The sequence below is a fragment of the Staurois parvus genome, unplaced genomic scaffold (assembly GCF_062004578.1).
Source record: "Staurois parvus isolate SC_StPar_1 unplaced genomic scaffold, SC_StPar_1.0 ptg000198l, whole genome shotgun sequence".
NCBI classification, from domain to species: domain Eukaryota; kingdom Metazoa; phylum Chordata; class Amphibia; order Anura; family Ranidae; genus Staurois; species Staurois parvus.
This window is the reverse complement of record NW_028317994.1, coordinates 15,816,334-15,836,793: the sequence shown is the minus strand read 5'-3', so window position 1 is coordinate 15,836,793 and position 20,460 is coordinate 15,816,334. Positions and strand designations below refer to the sequence as shown.

General features: G+C 43.5%; 1 protein-coding gene across 1 annotated transcript in view; it reads left to right on the top strand.

Moving 5' to 3' along the window:
* Nucleotides 1-20,460, top strand: part of RIC1 (RIC1 partner of RAB6A GEF complex) — a 192,492-nt gene that overhangs the window by 153,998 nt on the left and 18,034 nt on the right. Inside the window, exons 19-23 of the mRNA XM_089678138.1 lie at nucleotides 1,538-2,266; nucleotides 13,582-13,740; nucleotides 15,066-15,202; nucleotides 16,517-16,803; nucleotides 17,583-17,777. Coding sequence (XP_089534264.1) covers nucleotides 1,538-2,266; nucleotides 13,582-13,740; nucleotides 15,066-15,202; nucleotides 16,517-16,803; nucleotides 17,583-17,777 — 1,507 coding nt within the window. The remainder of the gene's footprint in view (nucleotides 1-1,537; nucleotides 2,267-13,581; nucleotides 13,741-15,065; nucleotides 15,203-16,516; nucleotides 16,804-17,582; nucleotides 17,778-20,460) is intronic.

Sequence of the window (20,460 nt, the reverse complement as noted above, 5' to 3'; positions counted from 1 at the left end):
AATTAAAAAAAAAAAAAACACAATATTTTCTACTTTCTGTTATAACATATACAATAAAAAAAATCCTCTTTTCTTCATTTAGACCAAAATGTATAAGTGTATGTTGGTTTGTGTGAAAGTTACAGCATCTACAAACTATGGTATAAGGGATTCACCACTACCTGTCTTTTTTTTTTTTTTTTTTAGGAGTACTGATACTTGTGCTCAAGTACACGCCAATGCCAATACCAATTACCAATACTTTGTGGTACAATTTGCACTGCAAAGAATCGCATGTGATCTGAACAGGAATATGGGGCGATTCCTGTCTATATCACATGAAATTTCCTGCACTGCAAGACAGAAGAGGGGGAGAGAGGGGCACCAAGCTGCCAATAGTGTAGCAATGTTTATTCAATAAAAGGGTTAGAATGAGACAGTATTGCAATCACAGTCATTGCTGGTGACAGGCATAGAAGAAGCTCATTGGGGAGCCCCCAGTCCAAAGTTCAGTTCCCATTAGAACCACTGGAGAAAGTGCTGTGAAGCTGAAGCAGGAATCCAGGTAAGCCACGGGGAGATGTCACGTGAGACTCAGTCTGTTAAAGGAGCTCTCAGATGTCCAGGATGCTGTAGCCAAGCAGAATGCATTTCGGAGGCCAACCACGCTTCTGTTACCGGCCTTTTTGATGCAAAACGATTAATATTCTGGCCTCGACTAATCGATTCGGTTTGATTGCATCCAAAGGATGTATGGCTGTCATTAGATGTGGTGATTGCTTTTGTTTTTCTTTTTAAGGCCTTTTGCCTTTATCTTTACCTGGTGACCTGACCAGTAAATCTGTTATTTTTCAACTTCCTGTAAGAGACCCAGCTATTTAGCAAAATTGGCAGTTAGAGTATTGAGAAAAGCTATTTTAACATTGACAGGGATGCTTAAAATGATCAGCTTTTTTAAATTTTTGTAAAACATTTATCCCAGAAGGAAAAATATTTTTTCTATAACTGCTTAAAACATGTTAGCTAGAGTTCTTATTTTGAAGTCAAATCAATCAATCAATCAATCAATCAATTTGGCTGTCCAAAGGTGTCTCTGTTCCTTCATCCAGAGCAGAGAAACCTAGGCAGAAAGTGTGCTTCTGGCTGAATCACTAGGTGAAAATGAAGGAAACAAAGCTTGGAGAGGGGGCTGGGGATGTTACGTTATACCCTAAATAGGGGTAGAACATGTAAACTTGGCCTTTAACAATAGTGTGGCAGCTTTCCACAGACTGCTGTTTAACCTAATGAAGACTTGCCCTTTCTAAATAAAATGATAGTGTAAGCAAGATAACAGTGTTGTGACCCTAAGCGCTACACTCCCTTGAGGGTAAAAATTGCAGCAATGGGTCACTTTGTGCTTACTTCCATAGTCTAAATATTTAGCATAAGTATTTTAGCAAACATGCACATCCCATTTGGAAAGCAATCTATAAGTGTCTGATTATGAAATACTTAATAAAGTTTAAGCTACATCAGATTATTGTATGTATTGATTGTCCCTGTGTGTTCTTTTCAGCTGCCATTTTGTGCTCCGGTGGTCCTAGCTCAGTCTGTGGAAAATGTATGGAGTACCTGTAGAGTGAACAAGCAAAAGCGCCATCTTCTTGAAGCACTCTGGCTCAGCTGTGGTGGCTCAGGCATGAAAGTTTGGCTTCCTTTGTTTCCTAGAGACAATCGCAAACCACATTCCTTCCTGTCCAAACGAATAATGCTGCCTTTCCACATCAACATCTACCCTCTAGCTGTTTTGTTTGAGGATGCCCTGGTACTTGGGGCCATCAATGAGACTGTTGCTTATGACTGTTTGAACAACCTTGGCTCTCCTGCTGAGCATTTGGAGGTTCAGTTCCCTTATTGTATTGTAGAGAGGACCTCTCAAATCTACCTCCACCATATCCTACGACAGCTCTTAGTCAGGAACTTAGGGGAGCAGGCTTTACTCCTAGCCCATTCATGTGCCTCTTTACCTTACTTCCCTCATGTGCTAGAACTCATGCTCCACGAAGTGTTGGAAGAAGAAGCTACCTCACGGGAGCCTATTCCCGACCCACTTCTTCCAACCGTGGCCAAGTTCATCACCGAATTTCCCCTCTTTCTGCAGACTGTTGTTCACTGTGCACGCAAGACAGAGTATGCCCTTTGGAATTATCTTTTTGCTGCTGTTGGTAACCCTAAGGACTTGTTTGAGGAGTGCCTAATGGCCCAGGACCTTGACACAGCTGCCTCGTATCTTATTATCCTCCAGGTAAATTTCTATGTAATTTTCATCACATTTAATTAGTAATAAGTGTATTTTTTTAATTATGATTTGGGTGTAAAGGCATTACCTTAAAGAAAAAAAAAAAAGATTGTTATGTATGCATTTCTCTACTTTATTTTGCTGTTTAAAGAACGTAGGTCAAACATTATTAGAAAATGCACCTAGAAAATTCAAAGTATAGCTGAAAGCAAAACTTTTTTTTATAGTTTTGAATAGAGTGGAGAAGGATTAGTTGAACCACTGTCAGGTTTTATTTTGTCTTTGTTCTCATTTACTCATCAGGACAGTTAGAGTGAATCTCTCTATGTCACAGGGAATGAAAGTGAGGGTAAATCCAAAATTTTGAGTTGCCACCACACAAGAATAGAGGTCAAATCTTCCAATGGGAACACTTATTCCAATAACAACTGTCTAATGCTGGGTACACACAGACCAAATATCGTCCGAAATCAGCCGATACAGTAGAAGTCCGTCGACTTTCGGCTCATGTGTGCAGCTCCTTGTCTGACAGAAGCCGATCTTACGGCCAGCTTCTGTGAAACTAAGATTTATTTATTTATTTATTTATCGAGTTTATATAGCGCCAAAGGGTTTGCTCAGCGCTGTACAATAGAGGGGGGACAATACATGAAACAGAACAGTAACATCAAACAGCACACGAGGGGTTAGAGGGCCCTACTCTTTCGAGCGTACAATCTAGGAGGGAGGGGGTAGAGGCACAGGAGGAAACGGCTGTGGGGGATGGAGTGGTAGGAGGAGGGAAGGGCAGCGGCTGTTAGGTGAGGGTGGGGTAGGCTTCCCTGAAGAGGTGGGTTTTCAGGGAGCGCCTGAAGGTGAGGAGGGAAGGTGACAGTCTGATGGATTGGGGTAGTGAGTTCCAGAGGATGGGGGAGGACCTGGAGAAGTCTTGCAGTCGTGCGTGGGAGGAGGAGACCAGGGAGCAAGATAGAAGGAGGTCCTGTGAAGAGCGAAGGGTACGGGTAGGGTGGTACCTGGGAATCAGGTCGGTGAGGTAGTTAGGGGCAGTGTTGTGAATGGCCTTATAGGTCAGGGTGAGCAATTTAAATTTAATGCGTTGGGCAATGGGGAGCCAATGGAGGGAGAGGCAGAGGGGGGTGGCAGAGGTGGAGCGGCTGGTGAGGTGGATGAGTCTGGCCGCTGAGTTCAGGATGGTCTGAAGCGGGGAGAGCCTGCACTGGGGTAGGCCGGTGAGGAGGGAGTTGCAGTAGTCCAGGCGTGAGATAATCAGGGAGTGTACTAGTAGTTTAGTGGTGTCTGGGGTAAGGAAGGAGCGTATCTTGGCGATATTGCGGAGGTGGAGTCTGCATGTGTTTGTGAGAGATTTGATATGAGGTTGAAAGGAAAGGTTTGAGTCCAGAATGACGCCAAGGACTTTGGCTTGCTGGGCGGGATTGATGGTGGTGTTGTTGGTAGTGATGGAAAGGATGGGGGGGGGTGGCGCGGGCTGGGGGGAAGATGAGAAGCTCGGTTTTGGAGAGGTTGAGTTTGAGGAAATGGAGCGACATCCAGTCAGAGATGTCGTTTAGGAGGTGAGTGATGCGGGCGGAGAATGTGGGGGTGAGGTGAGGGGTGGATAGGTAGATTTGAGTATCATCGGCATAGAGGTGGTAATTGAAGCCGTGGGAGTGTATGAGTTTGCCAAGGGAGGAGGTGTAGATGGAGAAGAGAAGGGGTCCAAGGACAGAGCCCTGGGGGACCCCAACAGAGAGGGGGAGTGAGGAGGAGGTGGCACCGTTGTAGGAAACGCTGAAGGAGCGTTGGGATAGATAGGACGAGAACCAGGAGATAGCGGTGTCTCTGATGCCAAGGGAGAGTAGTTTATTAAGGAGGAGGGGGTGGTCGACTGTGTCAAAGGCCGCGGAGAGGTCTAGGAGGAGGAGGACAGAGTAGTCGCCTTTGGCTTTGGCGGTTAGTAGATCGTTGGTGATTTTGAGGAGGGCAGTTTCGGTGGAGTGTAGGGGACGGAAGCCGGACTGTAGTGGGTCAAGGAGGTTGCTGTCAGTCAGGTGGGCGCTTAGGCGATCGAAGACCAAGCGCTCAAGGAGCTTGGAAGTGAGTGGCAGCAGGGAAATTGGTCTGAGGTTGTTGAGGTCAGTGGGGTCCAGGGAGGGCTTTTTGAGTATGGGGGTGATGTGCGCATGTTTTAGGGGGGAGGGGAAGACGCCAGTAGAGAGGGAGAGATTAAAGATGTGGGTGAGGGAGCGGATGAGGGAAGAGGGGGGTGACCGGAGGAGTTGAGAGGGGATAGGGTCCAGGGGGCAGGTAGTGAGGCGGGCTTCTGAGAAGACTCTGCTGACTTCCTCAGTGGTAGTAGGGCTGAAGGAGTGCAGTGATGGGGGGGTTACGGTAGGCAGGGCCTTGGGTGTGGTGGGGGGCAGTGCCGTTGCGAGGTCAGAGGAGGGGAGAGATGAGGGGGTGATGGAAGGGGGGAGGCTAGATGGGGAGGTAGATTGCAAGTTGACTATGTCCTTGCGGATTGCGTCAATCTTTTTGTGGAGATGAGTGGCAATTTCGTGGGCGGTGAGTGAGGTACTAAGTGGAGGAGGGGGAGGAGAGAGCAGGGAGTTGAAGGTGGAGAAGAGTCGGCGAGGGCAGGTGGAGAGGGTGTTAATCAGGTTAACAAAGTAGGCCTGCTTGGCGGCGTGGAGGGAGGAGGTGTAGGTGAGGAAGGCAGATTTGTAGAGGGAGAATGCATGAGGGGACCTGGTTTTGCACCATAGTCTCTCCAGCGCACGGCTGCGACGTTTGAGGCATTTAGTACGGTCGTTCTGCCATGGTTGGAGCGGTCTGGGTTTGATGTTGCGTGTGGTTAGGGGTGCCAGAGAGTCTAGGGTAGCTGATAGTGAGTCATTGTACGTGTTAGTGGCTAGGTCAGGACATGACAGTGGAAGGATGCTGTCGTGTAAGCGGTCGGCAGCCGAGTGGAGGGGGGCCGGGTGCAGGTTGCGGAGGTTGCGGCTGGTGATGGTTTGGCGCACTGGGGGGGGGAAGTTAGGGGAAGGGGAGGTGGAGAACGTGAGGAGGTGGTGGTCGGAGAGAGGGAAGGGGGTGTTAGTGAAGTGGTTAAGGGTACAGAGGTGGGAGAAGACGAGGTCCAGGGTGTTCCCATTGATGTGGGTGGAGGATTGAGTGTATTGTGTGAGTGTGAAGGAGGAGGTTAGGTGGAGGAGTTGGGAAGTAGCTGGGGTGTTGTCATTGATGGGGATGTTGAAGTCCCCGAGGATGATGGTCGGTAGCTCAGAGGAGAGGAAGAAGGGAAGCCAGGCGGCGAAGTCATCCAGGAAGCGGGCTATGGATCCGGGGGGCCTGTAGATCACTGCGATCCTTAGGGGGGTGGGTGAGAAGAGCCGGATGCAGTGAGCCTCGAAGGAGGAGAAGGTTAGGGAGGGGGGGTTAGGGAGGAAGATGCTTTTAAACCAGAAGCCAACCAGCATCCAGTCAGCGCTGGCAGCCTGTGACTGCCAGTGCTGATCAGTGCGTCCTGGCGGTCCCCCTGTCAGAACAAAGTGGCACAGCTGGGGGAGATCTCTGCACTAACACCTTTTGTGTCAGTACAGTGATCTGTCAGTTTCTTTTTTTTTTTTTTTTTCATTCAGCCTGCTGGTGTGAGCGAAAAAAATGTATAGTGTGTACCAGGCTTAAGAGAGGATTGAACAGATATCCTCTCACATCTTGTCCACAGGAAGTGAATAGAAATCTCCCTGATGAGATACAGATGGTTAAAAAAAAACTGACAGCTGTTTTAACCTGCTTTTACTTTATTCAAAATTGAAAACCCATAAGTTTTGGAATTAGATATACTTTTAAACTTTAGAGAATAGTTTGGTGTCCGGAAGGTACTTTGACAAGTTTTGTATTGCTTCCTATGTTCTTGTTAGGGAGACTTCCCTTGTTTCCCCTTAGTGGCACAGTAAGTTAAAGGAAAAACTACCAACAGAGATCCAAACACATTATTATTATGGACATGACAATACAAAGACCTGAAAAGGTTCCAAATAAAAAAAAAATTGAATTAGGATTCATTACAAACTGGGAGACCACGTAATGTTTTCCTTAAACAAGTGTACAGTATTTTGATATTGTATTATCAGTATTCTTGCTGCACTAGGTTGCTAACTTACTGCATTGACCATGTTTAAGTATTGTGGGGGGTTTAATTGAATTTTGACTAGTCTGTCCTTGCATGCATATGCTTTCACATAAGAATGCTTTCAAAAGTATATATTTTAATGGCATTACTACCCTTCAGCTTCAAATCCACATCGATTCTCACACTTGCACAAATTCAGGGATTTTGTAGAATTAGAGTCAGGTGTATGATTAACCAGTTATACCAATCAGGTGCCAGTGATCATTAATTTTCATGTAGGTTGAAACACAGTCATTTACTGAAACAGAAACAGCTGTGTAGGAGGCTTAAAACTGGGTGAGGAACATCCAAACTCTGCTACTAAAGTGAGGTTGTGGAAGACTGTTTCATGTCACAGGTCGTAAACCCTGGCAAGACTGAGCACAGCAACAAGACACAAGGAAGTTATCCTGCATAAGCAAGGTCTCTCTCAGGCAAACATTTCAAAGCAGTAATAATAGTAATAAATAGCTCTGCTCTGAAAGCAAGAAAAGGCTGCTAGCAATAGGTCTATATACCAAACCCAGTAGAAAAATGTAGAACAATATGCAGCGCTTATTAATTTTAACCACTTCCCGACTGCCCTATACCAGAAATACTCCCAGGTGTGTGCAGGGAGTGGTTTTTGTGGATTTTACACTTTCAATAAATGATTACACTATATGAAACCCTTCAGTGTGTCCCCATACAGCCTATATCTGCAGAGTGTGACACCCTCTAATAGTAGACATTGGTACCACCAGAGATCTGTGGAACATCATAGCAGCTCTCTATTACTGATGCCCTATCTGCTGCTTAAATCAGGCAGCATATTATCTGGTGAGTGTGGCAGTAGCACTGAGTACAAGTGGTGGTGTGTTGTGAACTAAGGTGGAAGCATTTTCCTGGACTGTAGAAGACACCGTCCTATATAATAATCTATACATTTTTACTGGGACGCTGTTAATCATAACTACTTTTGCCTTATCATATTAATTATGATTCATGTAGACATATCGATTTGAGGTTATTTTAAATTAATAGGCAATGCATATTGTTGTATAAAGATTTCAAAGCAGACTAGGGTTTCAAGATGCACTGCTCAAGCTCATTTGAAGAAGCACAAAGAAAGAGGCAATGCTGAGGACTGTAGACGCATTGGTTGGCCAAGGAAGCAGTGCAGCAGATGAAAGACACATCATGCTTACTTCCCTTCGACACGGGAAGATGTCCAGCAGTGCCATCAGCACAGAACTGGCGGAACCCAGTGAGACCAAGGTACACCTATTTACTGTCTGGAGAAGTCTGGCCTGTAGTGGTCTTCATGGAAGAATTGCAGCCAAACAGCTATACCTCTTATGTGGAAACAAGTCTAAGTGATTTTTCTATGCACAAAAACATAGAAACTTGGGTGCAGAAAAATGGCAGCAGGTGCTCTGGACTGATGAGTCAAAATTTGAAATATATGGCTGTAGCAGGAGGCAGTTTGTTTTCCGAAGGACTGAAGAGCAATACAATGAGTATCTGTAGGCAGCAGTGAAGCATGGTGGAAGTTCCTTGCAAGTTTGAGGCTGCATATCTGCAAAATGGAGCTGCAGATATGGTCAGGATCAATGGTGTCCTCAATGTTGAGAAATACAGGCAGATACTTGTCCATCATGCCATACCATCAGGTACCATCAGCGATTGGCCCCGAATTTATTCTGCAGCAGGACAACAACCCCAAAAATACAGCCAATGTCATTAAAGTGGAACTTCACTCTCCCAATCTGCATGAGCTATTTCTAATCCTTATGCTGCTAACATTAGTAAATAGGTATGGAACTGTTTAATATTTACTTGATTTAACCTTTTCTTTTGCATTCCTTCATTTACATCCTGGTTTCCATGCTTAGGAAAATTATGTCATACATCCAAGGAGTCTTCAGGAGTGGAGGGTTCTCAGCTTAGCCAATGCCTGGGATAAGTACAGATGGATTCCAAGAAGTAACTGCTAAATGAATAATCTACCCTTACTCAAGATGGCCACTGCCAGAAATGTGAGGAGGAATCTTTTCAAAATGATTTCTCAGCAAGATAAAGCATGGATACATGCATGGATGGAGGAGTTTGTTTTGAATATTAAAAATAAATTATATAGCTTTTTTGGTTTGTGGTACTCAGATGCAGTACAGTTCCACTTTAAGAACTATTTTCAGTGTAAAGAACAAGGAGTCCTGGAAGTGATGGTTTGACCCTCACAGAGCACTGATCTCAACATCATTGAGTCTTTCTGGGATTACATGAAGAGACTGAAGTATTTGCTGCAGCCTACATCCACAGATGATTAGAACGTTAGTTCTCCAAGATGTTTGGAACAACCTACCTTCCAAGTTCCTTCAAAAACTGTGTGCAAGTGTACCTAGAAGAATTTTGAAGGCAAAGGGTGGTCACACCAAATATTGATTTGATTTGGATTTCTCTTCTGTTCATTTACTTTCCGTTTTGTTATTTACCACTTCAAGACTGCCCCTTCGCAGATGTATTGCTACAGGGCAAAGAGATAAAAGGAAGCACATCCCTGCTGACAGGAGAGAGATCTGTATTTACACTCACAGATCTCTCCCCTGTCAGCTGCTCTGTTAAACACTGAGTCCTGGCTATGAATTGCTGGCCGGGACTTGGTGATTGACATTTTCAAGAGCCAATGACAGCACGGGCAGGGCGGCAGCGCGCTTTCTACCTGGAAGTGCAAAATCATCGCTATATTCTACGTGATTTTGCGTAGAGCAGGCCGCCCTGTAGTATTAAAACTGCTAAAGGGCAGCCAGGAAGTGATTAAATCATAATGACAACAGAAATCACCCAGATGGCCCTGATCAAAAGTTTACATACTGTGGAATGTTTGGCCTTGGTACAGACTCACAAGGTGACACACACGGGTCAAAATTGCAATTAAAGGTTAATTTCCCACATTTGTGGCTTTTTAAATTGCAATTCGTGCCTGTGTATAAATGGTCAATGAGTTTGTTAGCTCTCACGTGGATGCACTGAGCAGGCAAGATACTGAGCCATGGGGAGCAGAAAAGAACTGTCAAGAGACCTGCAGAACAAGGTAATGGAACTTTATAAAGATAAAAAAGAATATCAAAAGATATCCAAAACCTTGAATATGCCAGTCAGTACTGCTCAATCCCTTATTAAGAAGTGGAAGTTTAGGGGATCTCTTGATACCAAGCCAAGGTCAGGTAGACCAAGAAAGATTGCAGCCACAACTGCCAGAAGAATTGTCTGGGATACAAAGAAAAACCCACAGGTAACCTCAGGAGAAATACAGACTGCTCTGGAAAAGACGGTGTGGTTTTTTTTCAAGTAGCACAATATGACAATACTAAAAAAAATTAGATGTATGGTTGAGTTGCCAAATGCACCAGAAAAAATCTCTATTGTCACAACCATAAGCACTATGTTTGGAGAGGGGTCAACAGTGACATGAATACCATCCCCTCTGTAAAGCATGGTGGTGGCTCACTGATATTTTGGGAGGGTGTGAGCTTAAAAGGCATGGGGAATCTTGTGAAAATTGATGGCCATATGAATGCAGCATGTTATCAGAAAATACTGGCAGAAAATGTACATCTGCACTAAAGCTGTGCATGGGACGCTCTTGGGCTTTCCAGCCAGACAATGACCCTAAACACAAGGCCAAGTTGACCCTCCAAGGTTACAGCAGAAAAAGGTGAAGGTTCTGGAATGGCCATCACAGTCTCCTGACCTTAATATCATCGAGCCACTCTAAGGAGATCTTAAACGTGCAGTTCATGCAAGACAGCCGAAGACGTTGCGTGACCTGGAGGCATTTTGTCAAGACAAATGGGCAGCTGTACCACCTTCAAGAATCTGGGGACTTATAGAAAACTATTACAATAGACTGCATACTGTCATTGATGTTAAAGGGGGCAGTACGCAATATCAAGAACTAAGGGTATGCAGACTTTTGAACAGGGGTCGTTTCATTTGTTTACTCATTGCCATGTTTTGTTTTATGATTGTGCCATTTTGTTATAACCTACAGTTGAATATGAATCCCGTAAGAAATAAAAGAAATGTGTTTGCCTGCTCACTCATGTTTTTCTTTAAAAATGATACATAATGTTGCCAATTCTCCAAGGGTATGCAAACTTTTGAACACAACTGTATATTCAGGGGTCTATGATGCCAATTTTGAAATATATTGGTACCATTTATGGTGCTAATTCCATAGAAACTTTATGTTGCAATTAGGCTATTTTCAATTCTTTTTAATTGACTTGTACAATTAATTATTTGTTGCAGTTGAAGTTTCCATTCAAAGACCGTATGTATTTTAACAAAACCTGTGTGTTTTTATTTTGATTGTTTTTAAAAAGGAGTTATTTTTCTGACATTGTGCCTCCCACTGCATTCAGAAATACACTGAGACCACAGTGTCCATACAGACACAGGCAATCTGTCTTTGGCACAGCTGAGCTTCCTTTTATGTTGCTATTACAGACACTGCAGCAGCTGAGGATCTTTGTAGCTGGGTGTGCAGTGCCCAATGGAAATTCAGAGACACTAGTCTTTAACCAACAGACTGCTTGCTGTTGGCTAAGTGATCAGGAGAAAGCAGACCTGATGGGGAACTAGTCCCTCAGCTTTCCTATCAGCCTCCACCCATTATCAGCATCACTGGTTGCTAGGAGGCTCTTGGCTTTGACGGCATTGTCCTTAACCAGTTGTGGACCACCCCACGCAGATATGCTGCTGCAGGGTGGCCGCTCTGCTCTGGATCGCTTATCTGATACTTGATTTGACTCTTCCAGGTAAGGGGCCTGTGCGCCCACTGACCCAGCTGTGCTGTGTTTGTTATAGAACAAGGCAATTAGCGGGCACCTGCCAATGACTTATGCCCAGGACCTGCTGATCAGCAGAGTGGATGACCAGAGAGAATTATGTGATTGTAAACACAGAGCTCTATCCTGACACCGGCGATGTGCCGTCTTTGTTTCCCTGCAAAGTATGGAATTAAAACTGGCACATCCCTTAGTAAAATCGGCACACAGTAAACACTTGTTGGGTACACAGTTCACCCTTTGATTGCCCCTAGATGTTAACCCCTTCCCAGCCACTGTCATTAGTACAGTGTCAGTGTATATTATTAGCACTGATCACTGATAAAAAAAAAATCCAGTGTATATACCATAGTTTGTATGCGCTATAACTTTCACACAAACCAATCAATATATACTTAATGGGAATTTTTTTTTTTCACCAAAGACATGTAGCAGAATGCATTTTGTCCAAAATTTATGAAGAAATGTGATTTTTTTAAAATTGTTATTGGATGTTTTATAGCAGAAACTAGAGAATATTTTTTTCACAAATTTTTTTTTTTTTTTTTTTTTTTTTATTGCAAAAAATGAAAAACCCAGTGGTGATCAAATACCACCAAAAGAGAGCTCTATTTTGTGTGAAAAAAAAATTATATAAAGTTCCTTTGTATACAGCATTGCATGACCGTGCAGTTGCCAGTTAAAATAGCGCAGTGTTGAACTGCAAAAAATGGCCTGATCATGAAAGGGGAAAAACCTTCCAGAGCTCAAGTGGTTAATAACCAGTTACAGTTAAAAAGAAGAAGGGGTAGCAGCGGCAAACACCCGTCAGGTTTTTTTGTTTATTGCTGTCTGTGCCCCTGTTAGGGAGATCCACCCTCTCTATTTGTCCTGTTTACCATTATCATTGAAAGTAACCCCAAATTTTGGGTTGTCCCCAGAAAAGTAATAGAGGGGAAATCTTCCAATGGGGATACTAGTGTTGGTGACCCGGGGGTCTCCAAGGAATTACTTTAATTACAGGGATTTCCTTTCGCTTTCTGTTTTGGCTATGGGGCAGGAAGTGAAGGCGAGTCTCCCCAGTGTTGCACAGATGGTAAAAAAATAAAGGGACAGAAGTTATAACCCTCCCAAAATTAAAAAAAAAAGTTTTGTCTATAATTCTACTATAAGAGCTTCCAAATCTGCCACATGTGTCTTTAAATGAATGAATCTGGCACAGGCCTTTTTAAAGGGCATATGAATAGTGTTGCTGCTAGTATTTCATTGAGTTTACCTGTATGTCTTTCAAACCTCTCTATGGGTGAAATTTTGTAACTCGTTGTACACAGGTTTATTTGTCACTGTATGTTATTTGTGTCATTTACACTGTTGGGAGCGATTTGTTCCATTTATGTAGCAATGTATCAATTTGGTTGTGTGCTGCTTAGGCAAGAGTAAAATCGCACTCTTGGCAGGGGGAGGGAGATTCCAGCACTCACCCGCTGGCCACCCTGGGAGCCATGATCAGGGAAGCCTTCCTTCTGCGTTGATCTCTAACTATGATCCGGGAACGAGAGTCGGACACCCTTCAAGAGCCCGCAGCCACACTGGTGTGCCCAGGTGCATATTTACCACAAGGCATTTGCTTAAGGCAGCATTTTTCAGGGGGGCAGCACCGCCCCCCCTGGAAGAAGTGATGGAAGAAGGGACAAATGCGGCTTGGGGACCAGATGGGATGTGAGAGAGGCTGCGGGCTGCTTGAATCTCATTCCTGGGGATGTCCAGAGCTGTGAAGGTGAGTGTGTCTCTCTGTCTCTCTCTCTCTCTCACTGGGAGGGGAGTGGCCGGTGTATGGGGACGATGGTAGTGGAAGGCTCTCTTAGGTGGGTGGGGCAGGGGTGTTTGTTGGAATTAGTCCGCAAGGGAGAATGTCACCAGCACACCGAGGATCACCAATTTGGGTCCAAAAGTTTTAATGAACAATCACATCAAAACGATCACATTACAGCAAGGCAATGTTTTGGAGTCTCGTGGGACCCCTTCATCAGGCCGGGGGGGGGGGGGGGGGGCAAATTTTGTGTTGCCTAGGGCAGCACAAAACTTAAGTACACCACTGGCTGTGCCTCACCTGCTCCCTATTCTCAGTCACCGGCTGCCACGTGTGTCACTTCTGCCTGGGGGTAGCGCCGCCCCCCTGACAAATGCTGCTGTAGGTAAATGCCTTGTGGTAAATACGCCGCTGGCTATAGGTGATTTATTGCTACCAGTTTTATTAGCAAGGTTGAAGTAATTGAATTTGCCAGTGTGTTCCTCTCCTTTGTTGCTCATCTTCACTGACATGTTTGTTTTGTTTGCAGAATATGGAGGCAGCAGCAGTGAGCAGGCAACACGCTACTCTTCTGTTCAACACTGCGCTGGAGCAAGGGAAGTGGGATCTCTGTAGGCATATGATCCGGTTTCTGAAAGCTATAGGCTCAGGGGAATGTGAAACACCTCCTGCTACTCCCACGTCACAGGTTACTATTACTGTTGGTATTCTTTTTGTAGCTTTATCTTAATGCTACACATCTGTATCTTCAGGGAATTATTTGTAAATGTATACTTGTATACCTTTTCTGCATGAATTCTTATGAGACATAGTCAGAATAATCGTAATTATTAGCAATCTTCATAAGGCAAGCCTCATAGAGGCACGTAATGCATGACATTCTATAGCTGTGTTACTCAGTGCACCGTAGGTGTATTGGCCTTCTTTATCTCATAGGACTCATGTCTATGGGCATTCTTTTTAAAGTGGCATGTGCTATTACAAAACAAATGTATGCATTTGAATGCCAGCCACACTGTTTAACAGCAAAAGGCCGTGTTTGACCACTTTGCCTGCAGTTCAAGCTCACTTCAGTAGAACATGCAGCATCCAAAGAAATGCAGCGCAGCACAAAGCAGGTCAAACGCAACCTTTGCTTCACTGTGTTTACTGCGCATTTAAAGTTTATAGGATTTTGCTGACCTGCATTTTGGATGTGTATTCCAAATGTGTGAAAAAAGCACTCTTTCAAATGAAATTTTACAGTAAGACCCTCACAAAATTGAAAGCCGAATTAACAGCTTTAACTTAAAAGAAAAAAAAGTATATACTTCTCTTTCCCACATTTTGCTGTGCCAAATTTATGAAAAAGAATTGATCCCCAACTCATGTGGTTCTTCCACCCATCTTCATGTCAGTACTTTGACCCGTAGCGAACATTTTTGTTGGTTTACATATCCCCCCCATATTAATATTTGCAGAACTTCTGTTTGCATATGGGTCTATAAGTCAGTAAAAATTCCATTCACAGCCAAGCCAGTATGTTAGACAGGCAGGCAAAATGTATATGACTTGAGTAGAAGCCTTTCACTTTTAGCTTCACCATTGGTACGGAATAGTCTGAAGACAAAGTAAAATGGAGTCATTTACATATAGAAGGTTTTTTGAATTTTCCATATATTCTGTATGGATTACCTAGATCACAGGTGTCAAACTGGCGGCCCTCCATCTGTTACAAAACTACAAGTCCCATGAGCCATTGCAAGATTGACAGTTATAAGCATGACTCCCATAGGCAGAGGCATGATGGGACTTGTAGTTTTGCAACAGCTGGAGGGCCACCAGTTTGACATCCCTGACCTAGATAGACTGAGGGACTGTGATGATGCATGTCTTGATGTCAGGATACCATATTTACTTTAATAATGATTGATAGAGATATGTAAAATATATGGTTAAGTATGGTTGAATATGATTAAACGTTGATGCTTGCTTTTCATACAGGAAACTGACCTTTATTTCCATTGCATACAGGAGCCCAGTTCTACTGGTGGGTTTGAATTCTTTAGAAATCGCAGCATAAGTTTGTCACAGTGTGCTGAGAATCTTCCTGTGGGAAAAATTAACCTCCAGAAAGCTCTGAGCATGCCATCTGGCCCGGCAGGCAAACGGTAAAGTCATCATAAAATTCACTCTGATAGAAAAAAAATGTTTTCATAACCATGAGACTGGCAAGCGTATAATTTCTTGGGTTTCTCAGGTAAAGCCACCAATGTCTTTTCTGTGGTCACATCCCAGTGGGGTCTCTAGGCTAACTGACAGCCATGTTGCTGTGAGCAGGGTTAGATGAATGACATACTGCTCATATCCATCTGCTTTTCCTAACTATATCTGGAAATAATTTAGAAGATGAGGGTTTTTGTCCTGGTTCAGATGAGCAGTTATTTTGAGGAAAAGTGACTACATGACAACAGGGAACATTTATCAAGCAAGTTAGTGGCACAACTAGCTCCTTTAACAAATTCTCTGCGACAGGTTTACCGACCTGTTTGTATTCCTGGGCAGCCAAGTGCAATAGTTCAAAGACAGATAAGACGGATTTCAGGGTCAGGTTTAATGCAGTCACAAGTGCAGTACTTTAAAGTGTTACTAAACCCAGGACCCTGCATTCACTATATCTGATCTCCCACAGTAAACAGAACATGGAAATGCAATTTTTAATTATTTTAATTATTTATTTAATTATTTTAGTAAATATAAACTGCTAAATACCTTTTCTCTTCAGCAGTATATAGCAGTCTAGTGACTTCTATCAGTGTTCAGCAGAGTACTGGTTAAAGCTTGTAGGAGGCGTTTTCCTTCTGCTATGCCTGTCCTATGAGGTTGTATAACCCCTGACCCTCTGTCTGGACAGTGCTGATCTCATGCACCCTCCCAAAGAAAAAGAAAACTCTCTAGCAGTACAGACTAAACTGAGCATGTGCAGAGTGACTCCTAGAGCACTGTACTATGAGCAGATGGATTGGGGACAGTAGGAGAAGGTAAGGATCAGAGAAGACAGGATCAAACAGCCTTTTTACACTGAGGATTAACCCCTTAGATTCCACAGTGATTATAAGAAGCATGCTTTACTGCATATACAGACTTGATTTTATTGTTGTGGGTTTAGTAACACTTTAAAGTAGCCAGAGGAGGAATTTGAGACTTAATCGAATTGTTTTCCTGAAAATTTGAGTTTGATAAACGGCTAAGCCAATATCTTTTATAATAAATTGTAACATTTATTTTTTTCAGGGCCTCTGCTTTCAGATAATATATAATGTTTGGGGTTCTTAGTAATTTTCTAGCAAAAAAAATTGTTTTTGAGGGGTGCAAAACATTAAATTGCCCCGGAGGCAAGTGGTTAAAGCAAAAGATGAGGTCTCTTCTTTAGGTCTGTTGTGGCTTGGTCTGTTTGTGTTACAGTCTGATTGTTCTTTGTTTAGGTTGAGTAAAGACAGTGACTGTGCAGAGAACATGTACATAGATATGATGCTGTGGCGGCATGCCCGGAGACTGCTGGAGGAGATCAGACTCAAAGACCTTGGCTGCTTTTCTGCTCAGCTGGGCTTTGAGTTAATAGGCTGGCTATGCAAAGAGCGAACACGTGCTGCACGGGTGGAAGACTTTGTCACTGCCTTGAAGAAACTTCACAAGGATTTCCTGTGGCCATTCCCAGTTATCCCAGCCTCATCTATCAGCTCTCCACTTAAAAATGGCAAGTTCCGGGCAGGTATGCACCCTGTGTGCCTTCTTGATCTACTGTGTCCTTCTGGATGTAATGGGAGCCTTTTGTAGTCCTCGATTTTAAAGTATTATCGTGTGTCTGTGCGCACTCACCAGCCACTTTATTAGGTACACCTGTTCATTTGCTTGGTAACACAAATTGCTAATCCGCCAATCACATGTCAGCAACTCAATGCATTTAGCATCTAAACGTGGTGAAGACAACTTGTTGAAGTTCAAACTGAGCATTAGAATGGGGAAGAAAGGGAATTTAAGTGACTTTGAATGTAGCATGGTTGTTGGTGCCAAATGGGCTGGTCTGAGTGTTTCAAAAACTTCTGAGCTACTGGGATTTTCACATACAACCATCTCTAGGGTTTACAGGGAATGGTCTGAAAAAGAGGAAATATCCAGTGAGGGGCAGTTTTGTGTGGACGAAAATGCCTTGTTGAAGTCAGAGGAGAATGGTCATTCGATTTCAGCTGTGACATTCAGACAGTAGAGTCAGAATTTGGTGTAAACAACACAAAAGCATGGCTCCATACTGCCTTGTATCAACGGTTCAGGCTGATGGTGGTGGTGTAATGGTATTGGGGATAGTTTCTTGGCACTATAGATATATATACACACACATTCAAAGTTGTATGCAAGTCTGTGATACAGTATTGGACTTAAAATGGAATACTGTGTGTGTTTGTGTCTGTGTGTGTTTTTATACGTATATATTGCGTTAAAATTTTTCTCATATGTGCTTAGTAACAAATGGTGTGTTGCTATTTTACGCAGTGATTGGAGATCAGTTCCTTAAGTCCCAATCTGCAGAAAACTTCTTAAACATGGACATGGACAGCGGTGGACCTAGTGCTCCTCAAAGTCACAGTTGGATGGGTAGTATTGGGACCACCCAGAGAGAGATGGACACGGCCTCTTCCCACAGCCCTCACACCCAGGACGCTTTCCTTTCTCCATTATTAAATAAAGGTCAGTGAACCTTTCAGATACTAGATAATTTTGTACTGTTGATAAACTATGGACACAAATGAACTAGAAAATACTTTTTATACGAGCATTTCCAGAATGTCAAATGTTTGATTTTGAAATGCTAGGAGCTCTCACATCTTTTGGGAGGAATTTTATTTGGTTTTTCCTTTATCTTTCCCACTCAGGTTTTACAGATGTATTATACACTGCTCAAAAAGTTAAAGGAACACTTTTTAATCAGAGTATAGCATCAAGTCAATTAAACTACTGGGATGTTGATCTGGTCAGTTAAATAGCAGAGGGGGTTGTTAATCAGTTTTGGCTGCTTTGGTGTTAATGAAATTAACAACAGGTACACTAAATGGGCAACAGTGAGACAACCCCCAAAACAGGAATGGTTTTACAGATGGTGGCCACTGACATTTTTTCCCTACTCATCTTTTCTGGCTGTTTATCACTAGTTTTTCACTTGGTTAGGGTCACTGTCACTACTGGTAGCATGAGTCAATACCTGGACCCTACAGAGGTTGCACAGGCAGCCCAACTCCTCCATGATGGCACATCAATATGTGCCATTGCCAGAAGGTTTGCTGTCTCTCCCAGCACAGTCTCAAGAGCATGGAGGAGATTCCAGAAGACAGGCAGTTAAGCAGTTACTCTAGGAGTGCTGGACAGAGCCATATAAGGTCCTTAAGGCATCAGCAGGACTGGTATCTGCTCCTTTGTGCAAGGAGGAACAGGATGAGCACTGTCAGAGCCCTACAAAATGACCTCCAGAAGGCCACTGGTGTGAATGTCTCTGACCAAACAATTAGAAACAGACTTCATGAGGGTGGCCTGAGGGCCCCATGTCCTTTTTAGTGGGCCCCGTGCTCACTGCCCAGCACCATAGAGTTTGATTGGCATTTGCCATTGAACACCAGAATTGGCAGGTCCACCACTGGCACCCTGTGCTTTTCACAGATGAGAGCGGGTTCACCCTGAGCACATGTGACAGATGTGAAAGGGTCTGGAGAAGCCGTTTAGAATGTTTTGCTGCCTGTAATATCATTTAACATGAACGTTTTGGTGGTGGGTCAGTGATAGTCTGGGCAGGCATATCCATGGAGGGATGTACAGACCTACAGGCTAGCCCAGGGGTGGGCAAACTGCGGCTCTCCAGCTGTTGTGGAACTACATTTCCCATGAGGCATTGCAACATTACAAAACTGACAGTTACGGCTATGACTTGCAGAGGCATGATGGAACTTGTAGTCCTGCAACAGCTGGAGAGCCGCAGTTTGCCCACCCCTGGGCTAGACAATAGCCTGGCTTCATGTGGTTAGAGTATGCAGGCAGTTCTTGGAGGATGAAGGAATTGATACCATTGAATGGCCTTCATGCTCGCCTGACCTAAATCCAATAGAACACCTCTGGGATATCATGTTTTGGTCCATCTTATGCCGCCAGGTTGCACCTCAGACTGTTCAGGAGCTCAGTGATGCCCTGGTCCAGATCTGGGAGGAAATACCCCAGTACGTCACCCGTTGTCTCATTAGGAGCATGACCCGACATTGTGTGGCATGCATACAAGCACATGGGGGCCATACAAACTACTGAGTACCATTCTGAGTTGCTGCAATAAAATTTCAGCAAAATGGACTAGCCTGCTGAATCATTTTTTCTCTTTGATTTTCAGGGTGTGTATGAATTCAGTCCTCTGTAGGTTGATCATTTTCATTTCATTATCAAACAATGGGGCATCCTTATCTTCCTAACCACATTACCCCGTCCATATCCATATAGATAATCGGCATGAGATTTTTCCCTATTAAGATCTGATGTGTTCCTTTAATTTTTTGTAGCAGTGTATATGAAGTTCATTACTCCCTGATTTCTACAGGATTTTCTTTTTTCTGCTTTCATTCATTCTTACTTGATCCCAGTGACATATGATTCTTTTTACACTGCCCTGAGTTCAATATCCCAGTTCTGGTTTTCTATTCTCAGTCTTCAGGCTGGTAAATTCTTCTTAAATTGTTTCTTTCCCAAATACCTTGTTCTTTTAGCATGTATTTCTGATTAGCATTGTCTTCGTCTTTTAGTGTTCCTCGATACCTCAAAGACACTCAAACGTTTGACACTTTTCAGTGAATTGAAAAAGCTATTCACTGAAACGTTAGTGTTAAATTATTTGGAGCCACTTGTTCTCTCCCTTTTACATCAGCAAATCTGCTCAAATACCTCAAAGGCTAAAAAAGGGGTATAGCTGTACTGTGGATGACAGCAACAAACACGGGGTACTTTGAACAAGCCTATACTGTGAAAGAATGAAGGATTGGGCCAAAGGCGAGGACATTTTGGAAGCTCTTGATCCATGCCCTAGATTAGAATGTGTCCATCATAAAAAGTATGAGTTAGCAGCATTGTTTAATTATCTGGTAGTTTATGGAAGTGATGGGCATCTCACTTTTTTCAGTGCATAGCTGCTACGCATTGTAAGAAACCAAGCATATCTGGTACTTTCGAATAAAGCTGAGAAGCTGTGATGTCTCAGCCTTGTATTTTCTTTTGTTAAGCTCACCACTGACAGAAGCAGAATTGCTATCAAGAATTCTTCTAGTAGAGTAGGAGTGAACACATGCGGTTTATCTGCTTCCCACAGCTGCAGGAGAGGATTTATCTGATACTGATCTCTGCTGTG